The 14,553-nt window shown below is 42.5% G+C and overlaps 1 protein-coding gene across 2 annotated transcripts in view; it reads left to right on the top strand.

The window, feature by feature from the left end:
* The window catches only part of dscama (Down syndrome cell adhesion molecule a), a gene marked incomplete at its 5' end in the record, with an annotated part of 124,708 nt that overhangs the window by 22,931 nt on the left and 87,224 nt on the right, over window positions 1-14,553 (top strand). For both annotated transcript variants that reach the window (XM_079507391.1, XM_079507390.1), the window contains 2 exons: window positions 1,840-2,157; window positions 2,792-2,941. In XM_079507391.1, the coding sequence (XP_079363517.1) occupies window positions 1,840-2,157; window positions 2,792-2,941 (468 nt within the window). The remainder of the gene's footprint in view (window positions 1-1,839; window positions 2,158-2,791; window positions 2,942-14,553) is intronic.

Genomic DNA, 14,553 nt, shown 5'->3' with positions numbered 1-14,553 from the left:
TTATTTTCACGATGTTTCAAAAATAGCAGACCTACAAGCTCGTAGCGCGCCACTCGGTGGCGCGCTATGAGCTTGTAGATCTGTTATTTTTCAATAGCTAAATTATAACAATGCTTAAAACACCAAAAGGGGTTCCCGCCCAAAATGGTTTAAGGTTATTGTAGCAGTCAATTTATATTGGGGGTCGGGAGGGGGCGGGGCGGGGGTCCCGAGACATTGCCAAAGCATTTCCGGGGGTCCCCGGCCAAAAACGTTGAGAACCCCTGCAATAGCACATCTCAGCATTTGCCCGGCCTGGGCCTGGGCATGTCCGCGTGACGTATGCAAAGGAATCCATCGCATTGTCGCATTGTCAACAAACAATGGAAAATAGCGCTTTTACAAGCACAGTGTTGGACATTGATCGTGTTGAAACCAGTAAGCCTATAAGGCGAATTGTGGACTATTCATCCTTCATGGTCTGTCTGCAATGTACTGTATATGACTATGTCAGTACCTTTATACATGTGTGTATAAAGGTACCATGTATATGACTATGTCAGTACCTTTATACATGTGTGTATAAAGGTACCATGTATATGACTATGTCAGTACCTTTATACATGTGTGTATAAAGGTACCATGTATATGACTATGTCAGTACCTTTATACATGTGTGTATAAAGGTACCAGCTACATCAGTAGATCCCACATGTATTTCTAAACAGATTTTCGTCAGCCAATGTTTTGTGTTATCCACAAGGTGTGATTGTTAATTCCCTGTGTCAATTATGTCTGTATCAGTCAATGAAAGCTTGTGATTTGAAATGTTTTTTACTTTTTTCACATTCACTGTGCAAGTCCTCCATGAAAGTACGTAGGAATTGTGTTGTACAGTAGTCTTATCTCTAAACGGATTTGGTGATCTTTATAATCTTTAGCAAAAAGAAGAGCAATAGGCTCATGGGACACCTATAGCCTGGAAGGATGACTGCTCTGTGATTATTCATCCTCGCTGAGGACCCGAGGAATTGCGGCAAGTTGGTCGGATCAGCAGTTGTCCAGAACCGCCGATCCGACCAATATCCCTATAGGCAAAATACTGATGACATCAGGGATCTCCCCATATGGGCTTAAAAGGGACAAGGCAGACAGACACAGACAGATACACAGTAGTTCTCCATTCCATATACAGTATGGGCATAAAAGGGACACAGACAGATGCATACAACGGGTACTCTGATCATTCTTAAATACCTACTGTATGCCATTGCCAATAAGTCAAGATAGTGTACTAGGCCATAAAGCTTAGGCTAAGAAAGATAAAAATACAAGCTTACAGTATGGGCAGGGTGCTTGTATATACGGTAGTTATTTTTGGGTCATTTCGGGCATATTTAGCATGCACATCACAAAAGCTTGTTGCGAGTGTTGTGGTTTGTGTCTGTGAGTGTGTACATGAACTTGGGGAGGGGGAGGGGCAGCAGCAGTGCTCCTGTCCTATCATGTGTGTTGTACTGTTGTACAGTATGGTCAGGTGCTCTCCCAGGGTCCAGCTGCAATGCCTCTTCATAGACAGCAAGATGCCATACTCCTCCAAGCTTCTTTCACTGCAGCAGAGAAAAACACTTTTACCAAGCAGAAAAGGCAAAATGGAAGTCCATAGAAAATGTGCACAGTATAATCACAGAGAAAGAACCACAGAATAGCATATTGTGAATATGAAAGTATTTTTTACATTTGTTAATTAATAAGAAAGTGGCCAAAAAATAGTAACATTTACATTTTATTATTCTTGTTTTTTGTCGTTTTGTTTTTCACCTTATTCTATTTCCCTTTCTCCTGTTGTTTCCTATACAGTTTTCAGTGAAGATCTACGTTCCAGCTTATATTTTGTCAATGCATCTGTGCAAGAGGTAGTGTTTGCCAGCACCACAGGGACTTCGGTGCCCTGTCCCGCTGCAGGCGTGCCCCCCGTCTCGCTGCGCTGGTACCTGGCCACCGGCGAGGAGATCTATGACGTGCCCGGGATCCGCCACGTGCACTCCAATGGCACCCTCCAGATCTTCCACATCCCCCCCTCCAGCTTCAGCAAGCTCATCCATGACAACACATACTATTGCACAGCGGAGAACCCCTCAGGGAGAATCAGAAGCCAAGATGTCCACATTAAGGCTGGTCAGTGGCTTCTTACTTTGTTCGCCGCCCACATGTCTATTGACACTTTACTTAACGCAAGACCTGAGGTCGATTCTACAAATTCCTTCTGAATTGGTAGTTCTCACACTTTCAAGATGTTTCAAAAATGTTCAGAAATAGTAGATGTACAATCTTGTTGTGAGCTTATATATCTGCTATTTTTGAATAGCCAAAGCAAAAATCTAAAATTACACAGATGCTTTACTGGTTTTCATAACATATATACAGTACTGTAGTGATATTCATCCAAAGTTTATTTTCTTTCTCTCACCATTATAGAGTGTACAGATTTTCAGGTTGTAAACAATAACAGCTGCCCTGGACACTTCTGTGAACTTCTAATTTGTACCCACCATGGACAATGATATAAACTTAATCAGAGAAAATGCTGTTATTTAGCTACAGTTGCTACATTTGTCAACAAAAATGCTCATCCTGTAATATTATTTCATCCATTACCATGGCTCAGGTTGTTTGTTATTATCTTTTGAGCCAACCACATCCTAGAGGAGTGACTGGATGTTGAGATGTGGTTTCACTATCATTCATCTAGTAGAAATAGTACTACTGAAACCATTAATACACATTAACCCTCTCTATGGTCTCCTTCCAGTCCTACGAGAGCCCTACACTGTCCGGGTGGAGGATCAGAAAGCCATGAGAGGCAATGTGGCGGTCTTCAAGTGCATTATCCCTGCCTCAGTGGAGGCCTACATAACCGTAGTGTCCTGGGAGAAAGACACAATGTCAATCAGCCCAGAAAGTAAGTTGTGGCATCTTCCTTTACGAGACAAGCTACTATGTGTGACAGTCTATATTATGAAAGTATTTTGTAATCCAATATACTGTAGAATAGACACTAGACACTTTATGCAGAGCTGTCCCTGTGGGATTCTCATTGTATCTATATATAACTGTAAGTGATACCTTACAGATAAATCCATCCTGTAGACTAGACGAATAACAATGAATATTTTGGTTTGTACTTTGTCGTGCCGCTGCTGCACACCCACTTTTAATTGATCTATCATCTATTAATAAGCAGTTCATCTTGGCATGAGGTTAGGTTTGTGACAACAGAGAGCTATGTGTGGTCTGTGTGAAGGGACCTTTTGACACGAGACACAACTGGGGCCATGAACCAGACAAGCCACTGGATTTTGTGTGTTTCTGGGCCTGTGTGTGTGTGTGTGTGTGTCTGTGTGTGTGTGTCCATGTCTGTCTGACCCAATGACAGTGAGGACAGTGAGGTCTCACTCTTGTGTCGGTCTTCCACGAGAGCACAGGCTGCCAGCCATGTCACTTAGTCTCCATGTCTATTGACCCATTTATCTGGCTGATCGGAGCCACAGCAGCATTCAGATCATTCAAATCACTTAAATGGAACGCTCGCCTGCGTGATTGTTTCCCAGCCCTGGGGGGTAAATTCACTCTATGTGGGGCATTTAACAAACTCAATAGACAAGAGCTAATGTCATTTTGCTTTTGGATGGAGGGCAAACGCTGGCTAGAAATGGCCTTTTTTGTTGACGCTTCACATTTGTCTGCTGAGGCGAAAGCAGCCATGTTGAAATCTATAGCAATCTCTTAATTGTCCATAAATGGATTTGCCCCGAGGACGTTTGTTGAGCTGTGGGCATATAAGTGTGATCCTGCTGATCAAATACATACAGAATGTTTTATATTGAATCCTGAACTTAGACTGAAAGCTGTTGTTTACTACATTGTTTTATCTACCCCCTCGTATTTATAGCACTTATTTGTGTTGTGTCAAAGCAATTATTGGAACTTTGGAACTTTAAAAATATTTACTAACCCTATACCCATTTTTCTTTGCAAAAAAACAAAACAAAAAAATGAAAAAAACAATGTTGAAGTATTTGTCTTGCGCTGTTCAAATGAACTGTAGCTGTCAGCCATGTAAACGCTGTCAAAAAAATCATCCAGCCACCAATCCTGCTCTTCTCCATGCTCAATAATGGATGACGGAAGCCTATGAATCCATGAGCAAATGGTCTTTATTCACATCTCAGTGCACGCATCATACCGACACACAGTCCATTCCCCTTATTCTCAGTTCCACGCAAAAGAAAATGCAATTTCAATGTTCTGTATACACTGTGTGCGAGTGTGCGAGTGAACTTAACTGGCAGGCAGCAGCTGAAGTTGATCAAACTCCAAAGCCTATTAATCAATCCAATATACAATGTTTTATTTTGTAAAATTATAATAATATCAACACGGCAAGAAAGAAAAACTAGCTTTGAGAAATAAGGCATTTCTGTCTCTGGTATATGAATAATTGACTGGATGGTGTTGTGTTTAGAGAGGTGTAGCATAACGTGCAGCACCAATCCAACAGGCCCTCTGTGGGTCTCACTGGACATAGAGCACTTTGAGTTGTTGCAGGGTAGACTAACAATGCACCACTTACACAGCCATGGTCGGTCCACTGGCACAAATGGATGGATGACAATAAAAAATACATTCATTTGGAACACCCATAAAAAGCGACTGTTGCGGTATAGTATGTGGTCTGTCTGTCAGTGGGGCCAGCTGCCTGATATTAAACCCACCCCTATTAGATATTATAGGTGGACATTTTCCAGAATTCAGTCAGTGCTTGCAGTCAGTCAAGTTTTCAAAAATAATACAAAAAATTGCAGAGCTTTATTGTATTCGATGGTGTAAACGCGGCATAATTTAAGGCAAATTTATTTGTTTGGGTCCGCCAAACATGGGGCAAAGTAGACTATACTGATGACATTAATTAATGTTATAGGCCTACACACAGTATATGCATCATTGACAACCAATTTTACAATTTAGGCATTTAGCAGAGGCTCTAAATCCAGAGGGACTTACAGTAAGCAAGAACAAAAAACATGGTAATACATCAAATACAAAATAGTCATGATAGTCAATAGTCAATCATGAATCATACGTAAGCCAACTGCATGGGTGAAAAAATTAAACGCTGGCTTCGTATAGGGTTCTGCGGGTTCTACAGACTGCTATGGTCTACATGTCCTGGCATGGTTTTAGGTACAGTAATTAGTTATAGGGCTATAATCACTACTGGCATGATGTAATTATCAGTGATTGCCTTATGCATTTGACATAGTGCTTTCTTAATTGGCAGTGGTGGACAGTAAAGAATTACATTGAGTCCTGTACTTAAGTACATGTTTTTGAGTTTATGCATGCCCAGCTTTGTGTGTTTGTGTGAATAATAGCAATGACGTGATTGGCTGAGCAAAGTACGTATTGAGGATAAAAAGTGAGGGCAGAAAAGTGAGGACGCAAATTGTGATTGGCCAGAATGAGATGATATATGATGATGTACGTATGATGATAAGAGCGCCCCTCACTTCACACAGGTGTGATTTTTTGATACTTAAGATGGCTTCACTCCACTAGATGTTAAAGACATACATATTGTACAACAACATTTCTAGGAAGGGAAAAAGTAAATTATGAATTAACCACTTGAGTCCTATTTGACAATAGCAGCACACAACGCTGTGAGCTTGTAGATCTACTATTTTCACTATTATTAATATTCTTTAAAAAGTTCTGGAAAATCTTTAACTTGAATACAGCTTTGCATTGATACAAAAAAGACACAATTTGAATTTGTACTTTTGAATTGTACAGTATTTCTTAAAGCATGTACTTTTGAATACTTTTTAAAAGTGATACGTGAGTAAAAAATGACTGAGCAACTACTTAGACTCACGTACTGGGGGTGAGTACGTACTGCCACTGACACGACGTGATTGTCAGTGGTGGCCTCATGCCTTTGACGTAGTGCTTTCCTGGTGTAAGTGGTGCTATCCAGCATCACACAAGGTGCTAGCTGTTCACCCAGCCATTTTAATGCCATGATAAAGGTATGCACTGTATGAACAAGCACAGCCAACCATGATTGATGGTTGTCCAACCATGCACAGTAGACACAGTTTCCTTCGTTACCAGCTACTGTGTCGCTGTGTGCGTGCGTGCGTGCGTGCGTGCGTGCGTGCGTGCATGCGTGCGTGCATGCGTGCGTGCGTGCGATATCAGTACAGTGATACACAGAAAAATCCTCCCCAAAATTGACCTGAAAAGATCCATGTTGGGACAATCTTCTACACTCTGAGTTAAACATGTACATACCCTATACCGGTGCAGTTGACCGGATTTCCAAGAGCTCTATACAAGGCCCCGCCTGAAAATAGCCAATCTATAAGCTCACAATACTTGCTTGATCTGCTATTTTTGCCAAATGTTACCCCCAGATTAGGGACGCTAGGGTCCATGTGGTTAAATGAACTGGTTCTCAAAGTGGGGTCCTTGAAGAGGTTCCAGGGGGTCGCCAGAAAAATTAGTTATTACAGCATCAAGATCAGTTTAACCACCTTAACACATCTGCGATTTTCAAAAACTCTTGAAAATATTATTGAAATCGTTTGTATAATGTTTTTAAAACATTTTAACAACACAAATCTTGTATGGGGGTCCATGAAACAAAATATTGTCAAATTGTGGGTCTGTGGTCAAATACAATTTGGGGGTTCCTGACTTGAAAACGTATTTGAAAATGTGCTATCAAATCCTGAGGATTTTGCTGTGATGGAGTCAGTGGATGATGGCGTGTAAGCTAGCTGTGCTGGCCCAGTCCCCATGCAGGTGCAGCCTGTGGTGCAGTCTCTGAGGAGGGCCTTGGCCTGACGGGGCCTGCTCTGCATTCAGCACCAGTAGGGCCGAGAGGGGGCCGACCCCCCCAGTGCTACTGCAGAGAGTCTCTCTCTATGTCTCTCTCTCTCTTTACTCACACACACACACACACACACACACACACACACACACACACACGCACGCACGCACGCACACACACACACACACACACAGGGGTTTCTTTTCATTCAGTGCACGGCTGAGGGCGAGGGCCGACGGCCATCACACGGCCTCTCTCCACTCTGCTCAAACCTCCCTAATGTCTCCTCTGGTTCAACCTTTTCTTCTCCTGTGGTCACTCTACCTCTTCTCTCTCTCTCTCTCTCTCTCTCTCTCTCTCTCTCTCTCTCTCTCTCTCTCTCTTCAATATCTCCCTGGCATCCCACAATCTCTCTGTTAATTATGAAAAGGCTAGTAGGGCTAGTAGTGTAATCATCACAATGTCCCCAATATGAATGAATAAATGAATGAATGAATGAATGAATGAATGAATGAATGAATGAATGAATGAATGAATGAATGAATGAATGAATGAATGAATAGACCTGCATAGAGATGCAATGGTATAAGAATGCTGCATACTGTATTCTTCCATAGCTTATGTGACTGTCTGTGTGTGTCTGCCTGCCTGCCTGCCTTTTTGCAAGCTCTTCTGACCGTTTTGGCATTATGGGACGGTTTATTCCTTGCAGACTGGATCAGTCCTCCCAGCCACTGCCAAAAGCGAGAAAGAGCCAGCCACAACATCAAATAAAATGGCTCTGTGTAATGTTCCTTTGAAGTCAATATCAAGAGTTTCTATCAAAAGGCTGCAGTTATCATATGGTTCCATAGGGCCTGAGCGCTAGCCCCTCCTATGCACAGGAGTCAGTGTGTGTGAGCACGGAATGGGCCCGGAATGCACAGGAATGTGATGTATGATGATAAAATAAAACAATCACACGAGTGTGATTGTTTTATTTGGTCTGCATTTCCAGGCAGCAACACACAGTAAAATCCTAAGTAGGCCTATATTGATTTATCTGTATGTAACTCAGAGTGTTAACAAATGTAACCAAAAGGACCCGTTACATTCGTACATTCTTAGAGTTAAATTAACTCTAAGAATAGTTTAAACAACGTTTTATTGTACAATGTACTATTTAGGCTTTTAGAGCGATTTTAAAGCAATGTAATCACATTCCAGAGACTGTGAGTGTCTGTTGACTTGGGCATTGTGTTTGCTCGTCTTTGTAACTGAGGACATGGTCAGCGGTCAGGTCAAGCAAGGTGTTGCTAGCCAGGTGTGTTGAACTGTAGCTGTTTGCAGCCGGCTGGCTATTTCAGTTGTTCAGGTAGCCATGCTGGCCCCAGCAAACGCTCATGTCTTGTTCCACTGCGGTTTTCACATAATGTCTCACACTGACAAGTAACAACAACAGATAAAAAGAAGGAATAATTAAATAAAGATAGTCTAAATGGAAGAAGTGTAATTAGTATAATATTTTTCAAAGGCGATAATGACCGCTTTTAATTTATTTTCGCCTTATCGCAAATATTCCTTCAGAGGATGGAACGTGAGTAATTCATTTCCCTTAGAAACCTATAGGCCGTACCCTACAGGTAGCATTGTATAATGACTGTGTATTGTTGCAAGCTTTGCAGCAAGGCTTGCTGACGGTTTTGCCCTTTTCTTAGATGGCGGGGGAGAAATGCGCAGCCATTGGTGCAGCACAACCTTGAGAAGGGGGCTGGGGCGCACGAATAATGGTTTTACTGGTCCCTGTGTGGCGGAGCCGGAGATGAGGAGAGAAAAGAAAGGGAGGGAAGGCGGGTGGGGGAGAGAGAGAGAGAGAGAGAGAGAGGGAGAAAGAGAGAGAGAGAGAGAGAGAGAGAGAGAGAGAGAGAGAGAAGAGGGAGGATAACTGACATTCACTCCTCTCTCTCTCTCTCTCTCTCGCGCGCGCTCCCTCCCTCTGTCGACAGGCAGGGTTGGGACTCTGACGTGTGACAGGCTGGATGGAGAGTCTGTTTCCAGCATTCGTCATTCTGTCTGTCCATGATTGGCTGGAGTATTGTTATTCACACAGAAAAATGGGTCAGGTGGCCTGTGGAGAATGAAGTGTTTGTACGAACCAGTGGATGGATGGATGGATGGATGGATGGCAAACACACACACACACACACACACACACACACACACACACACACACACACACACACACACACACACACACACACACACACACACACACACACACACACACACACACACACACACACACTTTTAGACATGTATTTTCAGACCAGGATTTGGTGCGTTACTCTGCAGCAAAGCAGCAGTCGCCGATACGTAACAGATAAAGGAAAATGCATCCAGGTTATGTGGTGAGCGTCTCTCATGGTGCATTTATTCTGTCCTTTCACGAGCTCCGAGCACGCACGCACGCACGCACGCACACACACACACACACACACACACACACACACACACACACACACACACACACACACACACACACACACACACACACACACAGCTGCAGGGAGGGGCTTAGCTGGATAAATAAAGGGATACTTGGGAGAAGGAGAAAAAAAGGGAAGAAAATCAATACCTGTGTGCATGAATCTAGCTGCGGATGCCACAAAGCATTATGGGAACATGACGGGTAGACGCATTTGTGGGCTGGGCAGTGTGCGAGCAGCATGATAAGCTATGAGGACGAGGAGCCCACAGAATCGTCATTTTAGACCCCGAACAAAAAACTGCCTTTGAAATTTTTAAATTGATAATAGTTAATGTTTTGGTGGCCAGTGTTACCTTTAATGTGTTAAAGGAATATACAAATTATTCAAATAAATGCATTTTTAATGTATATGTATTGTGGGTAAAGACTGTTTTAATATAATTATGTTTATTAATGGAAACAAAATAATGATGATAATAATGGAGACTCATGGGGAACTGTACCGAAGTGAGTTGATAGAGGAAACATCTAATCAAAAATATGGTGTTTCATATTTATAAATGATAAAAAATACTTAATAATAATAATAATGGTAGAATAGCAAGGTTTCTATAGCATATATTGTACAAATAAAAGTGCAATTGCAATTGTATGTGTATAATAAATAAGACGTTACAATATTACATAAAAGTGCATTTGCCACTATATGAAAACTAGCCTCATAACAGCAGTAAGCCTATAGCTAGTGTGAATGAGTACTTATATATGAGTTATTAATGTGTACGTATACTATTCTATACAGTGTAAGCCATAAAGTATCATCTACAGCAGGGGTTCTCAACGTTTTTGGCCGGGGACCCCCGGAAATGCTTTGGCAATGTCTCGGGACCTCCGCCCCGCCCCCTCCCGACCCCCAATATAAATTGACTGCTAATAATAATAGAGACAATACACCATAAATAAATACTGAAACCAGATATAATCATTAGGGAAGGTGTATGCATGTACTATGTGTACTATATGTAAACTCTTCATTTCCACTTTCCAGCTATTCAGTTGCAAAAAACAAAACCCAGAGGGTTGAGAACCCCTGATCTACAGTATGTGTTTACTACATCCTTTATCATGCAACCTCTGCTCCACACATTGGCTGATGCTCTCTCTCTCTCTCTCTCTCTCTCTCTCTCTCTCTCTCTCTCTCTCTCTCTCTCTCTCTCTCTCTCTCTCTCTCTCTCTCTCTCTCTCTCTCTCTCTCTCTCTCTCTCTCTCTCTCTACTATCCTAATTTTCACCAATAATCACAATTAGTTATAATTTATTAAACTCTCAGTGCTAGGGACAATTAGCAATTAGGGTGTGAGCTGGTGCTTGCATGTTGTGTGTGTGTGTGTGTGTGTGTGTGTGTGTGTGTGTCTGTGTGTGTGTGTGTGTGTGTGTGTGTGTGTGTGTGTGTGTGTGTGTGTGTGTGTGTGTGTGTGTGTGTGTGTGTGTGTGTGTGTGTGTGTGTGTGTGTGTGTGTGTGTGTGTGTGTGTGCGTGCGTGTGTGCGTGCGCATACACACACGTGTGAGTGATTGATGTGCACATGCGTACGTTAGAGTGTAGGATGGGGCAAGGGATGGGGAGAGAGACTAAACACTGCTTAATCTTTGATAAACAGTGTGGTCTCCTTTGTGCTGCTGCAGTTTGGCACATCTTCCCCAGGCTGTTCTGGGATCTGCTGGAGCTGTGCTGTAGCCAATGGCTGCTGCCTACACAACTCACTGGATCTGCTGTAGCTGTGCTGTAGCCAATGGCTGCTGCCTACACAGCTCACTGGATCTGGATGGAAGCCAGGTCACACGTGGCTCCCCGCCAAGATACAGATTAGCTATAAGCGCAACATGAGCTAACCGTGGAAGGATCCACCAATTCATTGGCACTTAGAGATTCTATGGACTATATGGATTTGGGGTCTGAGTGTTGTCAGTGGATCAAAATGATTGGCATACGTTTCAGTGGTGGGACTTTTGTGTTTTAAATGTCACACTGGATGCAAAATAATAGTTATTAATAATTGTTTTGTTAAAATTTAATTATTTAATTTCTTTTCAGTAAGCTGTCAATAAACATGTATGTCGCATTTAAGTTTACATTATATAGTACCAGCTTAGAACACAAGGCCTGGAACTCAATGGCTTCCAAATGGCTAACAACGCAGACTTATCATAATCCTTTATGCTATTGCACAGGTCAATGGCCCTAGCTAACCAGCATAAGAGGAGGTTGAAGATTGGGAATTTTGGTGAAAAGATTTGGTGTAGGAGAGAGAAAACTCAGCCAATCTCATGTCAGGTCAAAGTGTGCAGATCAGCAAAAGTGAATAGACCCCAGTGTGTAAAATCTCTGCAATGCAATTATTGTGAGCATTTTTTATCACGATAAACGCTAACAACGATTATCGTTCCGTGCCCAGATGAGGCGGACAAACAGGGTATTATCGTTCCGTGCCCAGATGAGGCGGACAAACAGGGTATACAATAGTGTCAGTCACAAGCTGAGGGATCCTGTGCTGCTGCCTGCTTAGCACTGTGTGATTATACTCTGTCAGCGATAAAGGAGGGACGGCCATTGGTTCTCTGTGTGTTACCTCCACTCCTGCTCTGCGGCCCTCTGGCTCGCTAGTGTTTCATCCTGCTGTCGACGACTCTGACGTCACAAGAAAAAAGATGATGCTTGAGGAAGACCTCTTGACTATTATAGTGACAATGGCTTTCTCCTAATCATCACATGCATCTGCGCCCATGAGGCAACCTGCTTTGGGTGTGTGTGTGTGTGTGTGTGTGTGTGTGTGTGTGTGTGTGTGTGTGTGTGTGTGTGTGTGTGTGTGTGTGTGTGTGTGTGTGTGTGTGTGTGTGTGTGTGTGTGTGTGTGTGTGTGTGTGTGTGTGTGTGTGTGTGTGTGTGTGTGTGTGTGTGTGTGTGTGTGTGTGTGTGTGTGATTTGCATGTGTGCGTGCGTAGGAGGAAGAGGGGGGAGTTGGAAGTGAATGACTGCTCTTATCGCTTGCATGCAGCTGCTGCAGTGTCTTTGAGAGACAGAGGGGCTGTCCGTGCACGCCACTCACTCTCTCCCCCTCTCCCTCTCTCTCTGCCTCTGTGTGTCTCTCTATCACTCTGTCTTTCTCCCTCTTCGCCTCCTCTCTCTGTGCCTGTGCTGCATTTTCCGTCAATGCATCTGCTGCATTTTCGGTCAAAAAGGAAGGCGGGGTAAAAAATTGAAGTTTAATGCAGACTCATGGCATGCAGTCCTCATTTTCATTTCATTTCAAGACGTAGGGAAATGAAAAATATGTTTTTCACACTTTTAGAGCATATCCGTGGTCATACCTATATGGGTATTTAATTACTTCCCTTTGATGACGTGTCAAGTCCTGCATGAATATTAAATTATCTTGATTTCATTCACCTATTCCCTTCCCATCGCTGCGCGTTCCTCCAAACACAGCTGGTTTTGATTACAGAACTACTTTTTAATCTCATTCAAGATGACATCCAGACAGTGTATTACTCGTTTTAAACTCAATCAGCATGCTAAAATATGTATCTGAAAACATTATAGGTTAGAAATAAGCCACAAGCTTTGCTGCCCGTCTGTCTGTGACTCCAAACACTCCATGGGTGGAGTGAAACTTCAAAATAAAATGCCTCAAAAAGCCATTGCACCCCATCTTTAAATTTGCACATAGGATTTTAGAGTATGCCAAAATGAATGCTCAATATTGGGTTGTGACCATTTTCACCCTGGCAAGCTGGCTGTGACTATGAGTACCAGTAGGGGCAAAAGTGGCGCTGTTGTGCCAGAAACAGCGCCACAAGGAGGGGAAGTGCACTAAAGCATTATGGGCATTGTAGGAATTCAGCAATCCAGTCAAACCCTAGTCAAACACACAGACTTCATTATTTTTCTGGCCATAGGGTGCAAATTTCAAATTGTGCTACTGTTATCTACTACAAATTCCTAATGCTATAGTTTTTACCATGCAGAATGAATGTACATGCAGTCCATTTTCAGTGCTTCACACATAAGATATAAAACTTCAACGTAAACCTTACCCCCCCCCCCCCCCACACACACACACACACACACACAGTGTATTCAAATTAAATACTTACGTACCTCAGTGATGCACACAGTTACAGAAAGGCATCGGTGTGTGCATGGGGGTTCAGGGGGCTCAAACCCCACCTGTCACAAAAGTCAGTCAGAAGATGAATAGCATGCACAGATTGCACACACGCGCACGCACGCACACACGCGCACGCACGCACGCACGCACGCACGCGCGCGCGCGCGCGCGCGCACACACACACACACACACACACACACACACACACACACACACACACACACACACACACACACACACACACACACACACGGTTCCCCGGTGCTAATCAAAAAACAAGGAATAATGAAGTGAATAAATTCATCAGGGAGATAGTGCCAGGATAAAGGTGACCTGTGGAAAGGTATATCTCCAAGGCAACACACCATGGGAAATCACCTTGATAGATAGATGTCTTGGGCAGGTGTCCCTGGGCTGTGTGTGCATTGTATGCAGAGAGCATTCTGGGAATTCTCCCTCGCCCCACCTCCCTGTCCCGCTCTCAGTCAGCCCAGGTGCACTGTCATGTAAACTCCAGCAGCAGTATTTTTCATCTGTGATAAGTAACCTTGACTCTAACACAAGTGCACAAGAGCAGATGGTAAGACATTGGTGATTGTATGTTATGTAGGTTCTTTATGAGAGATGGATCATGTATTTAATGACACGCTCTTTTAAAATGTGGATCTAAGCAAAGCAGGTGATTTAAAAACAAAAGAAGACAAATTGCGTAACCAAATTTAATACAAAACATAATGTTATAATTTAATTGATCTTGCGAATTGTTTATATAGAGAAGAAAAACATTATAAAACAAATATTTAGTCAGTAATTCAATGCCACAATTAAATTACATAATTACTGTACGCTATATGTTTTAAGTAATTTCTTTCCAAACTAGAAAGTAAAATTGTAATTTATGATTTAATTTGATGTTTTAGCTGTTATAATGTAGGCCTATATGATTGGAATATATTAGAATTTTTTTATTTTTTATTTGAAGAATTTTTTTCAATGTTAGGTACCTGTTCAAATTAATAATTAAATATGTAAGTAATGTAATCA

Source organism: Electrona antarctica, assembly GCF_951216825.1.
Source record: "Electrona antarctica genome assembly, chromosome: 8".
In the NCBI taxonomy this organism is placed as follows: domain Eukaryota; kingdom Metazoa; phylum Chordata; class Actinopteri; order Myctophiformes; family Myctophidae; genus Electrona; species Electrona antarctica.
The sequence above is the reverse complement of the archived record's forward strand: the minus strand, read 5'-3'. Positions and strand labels throughout refer to the sequence as shown.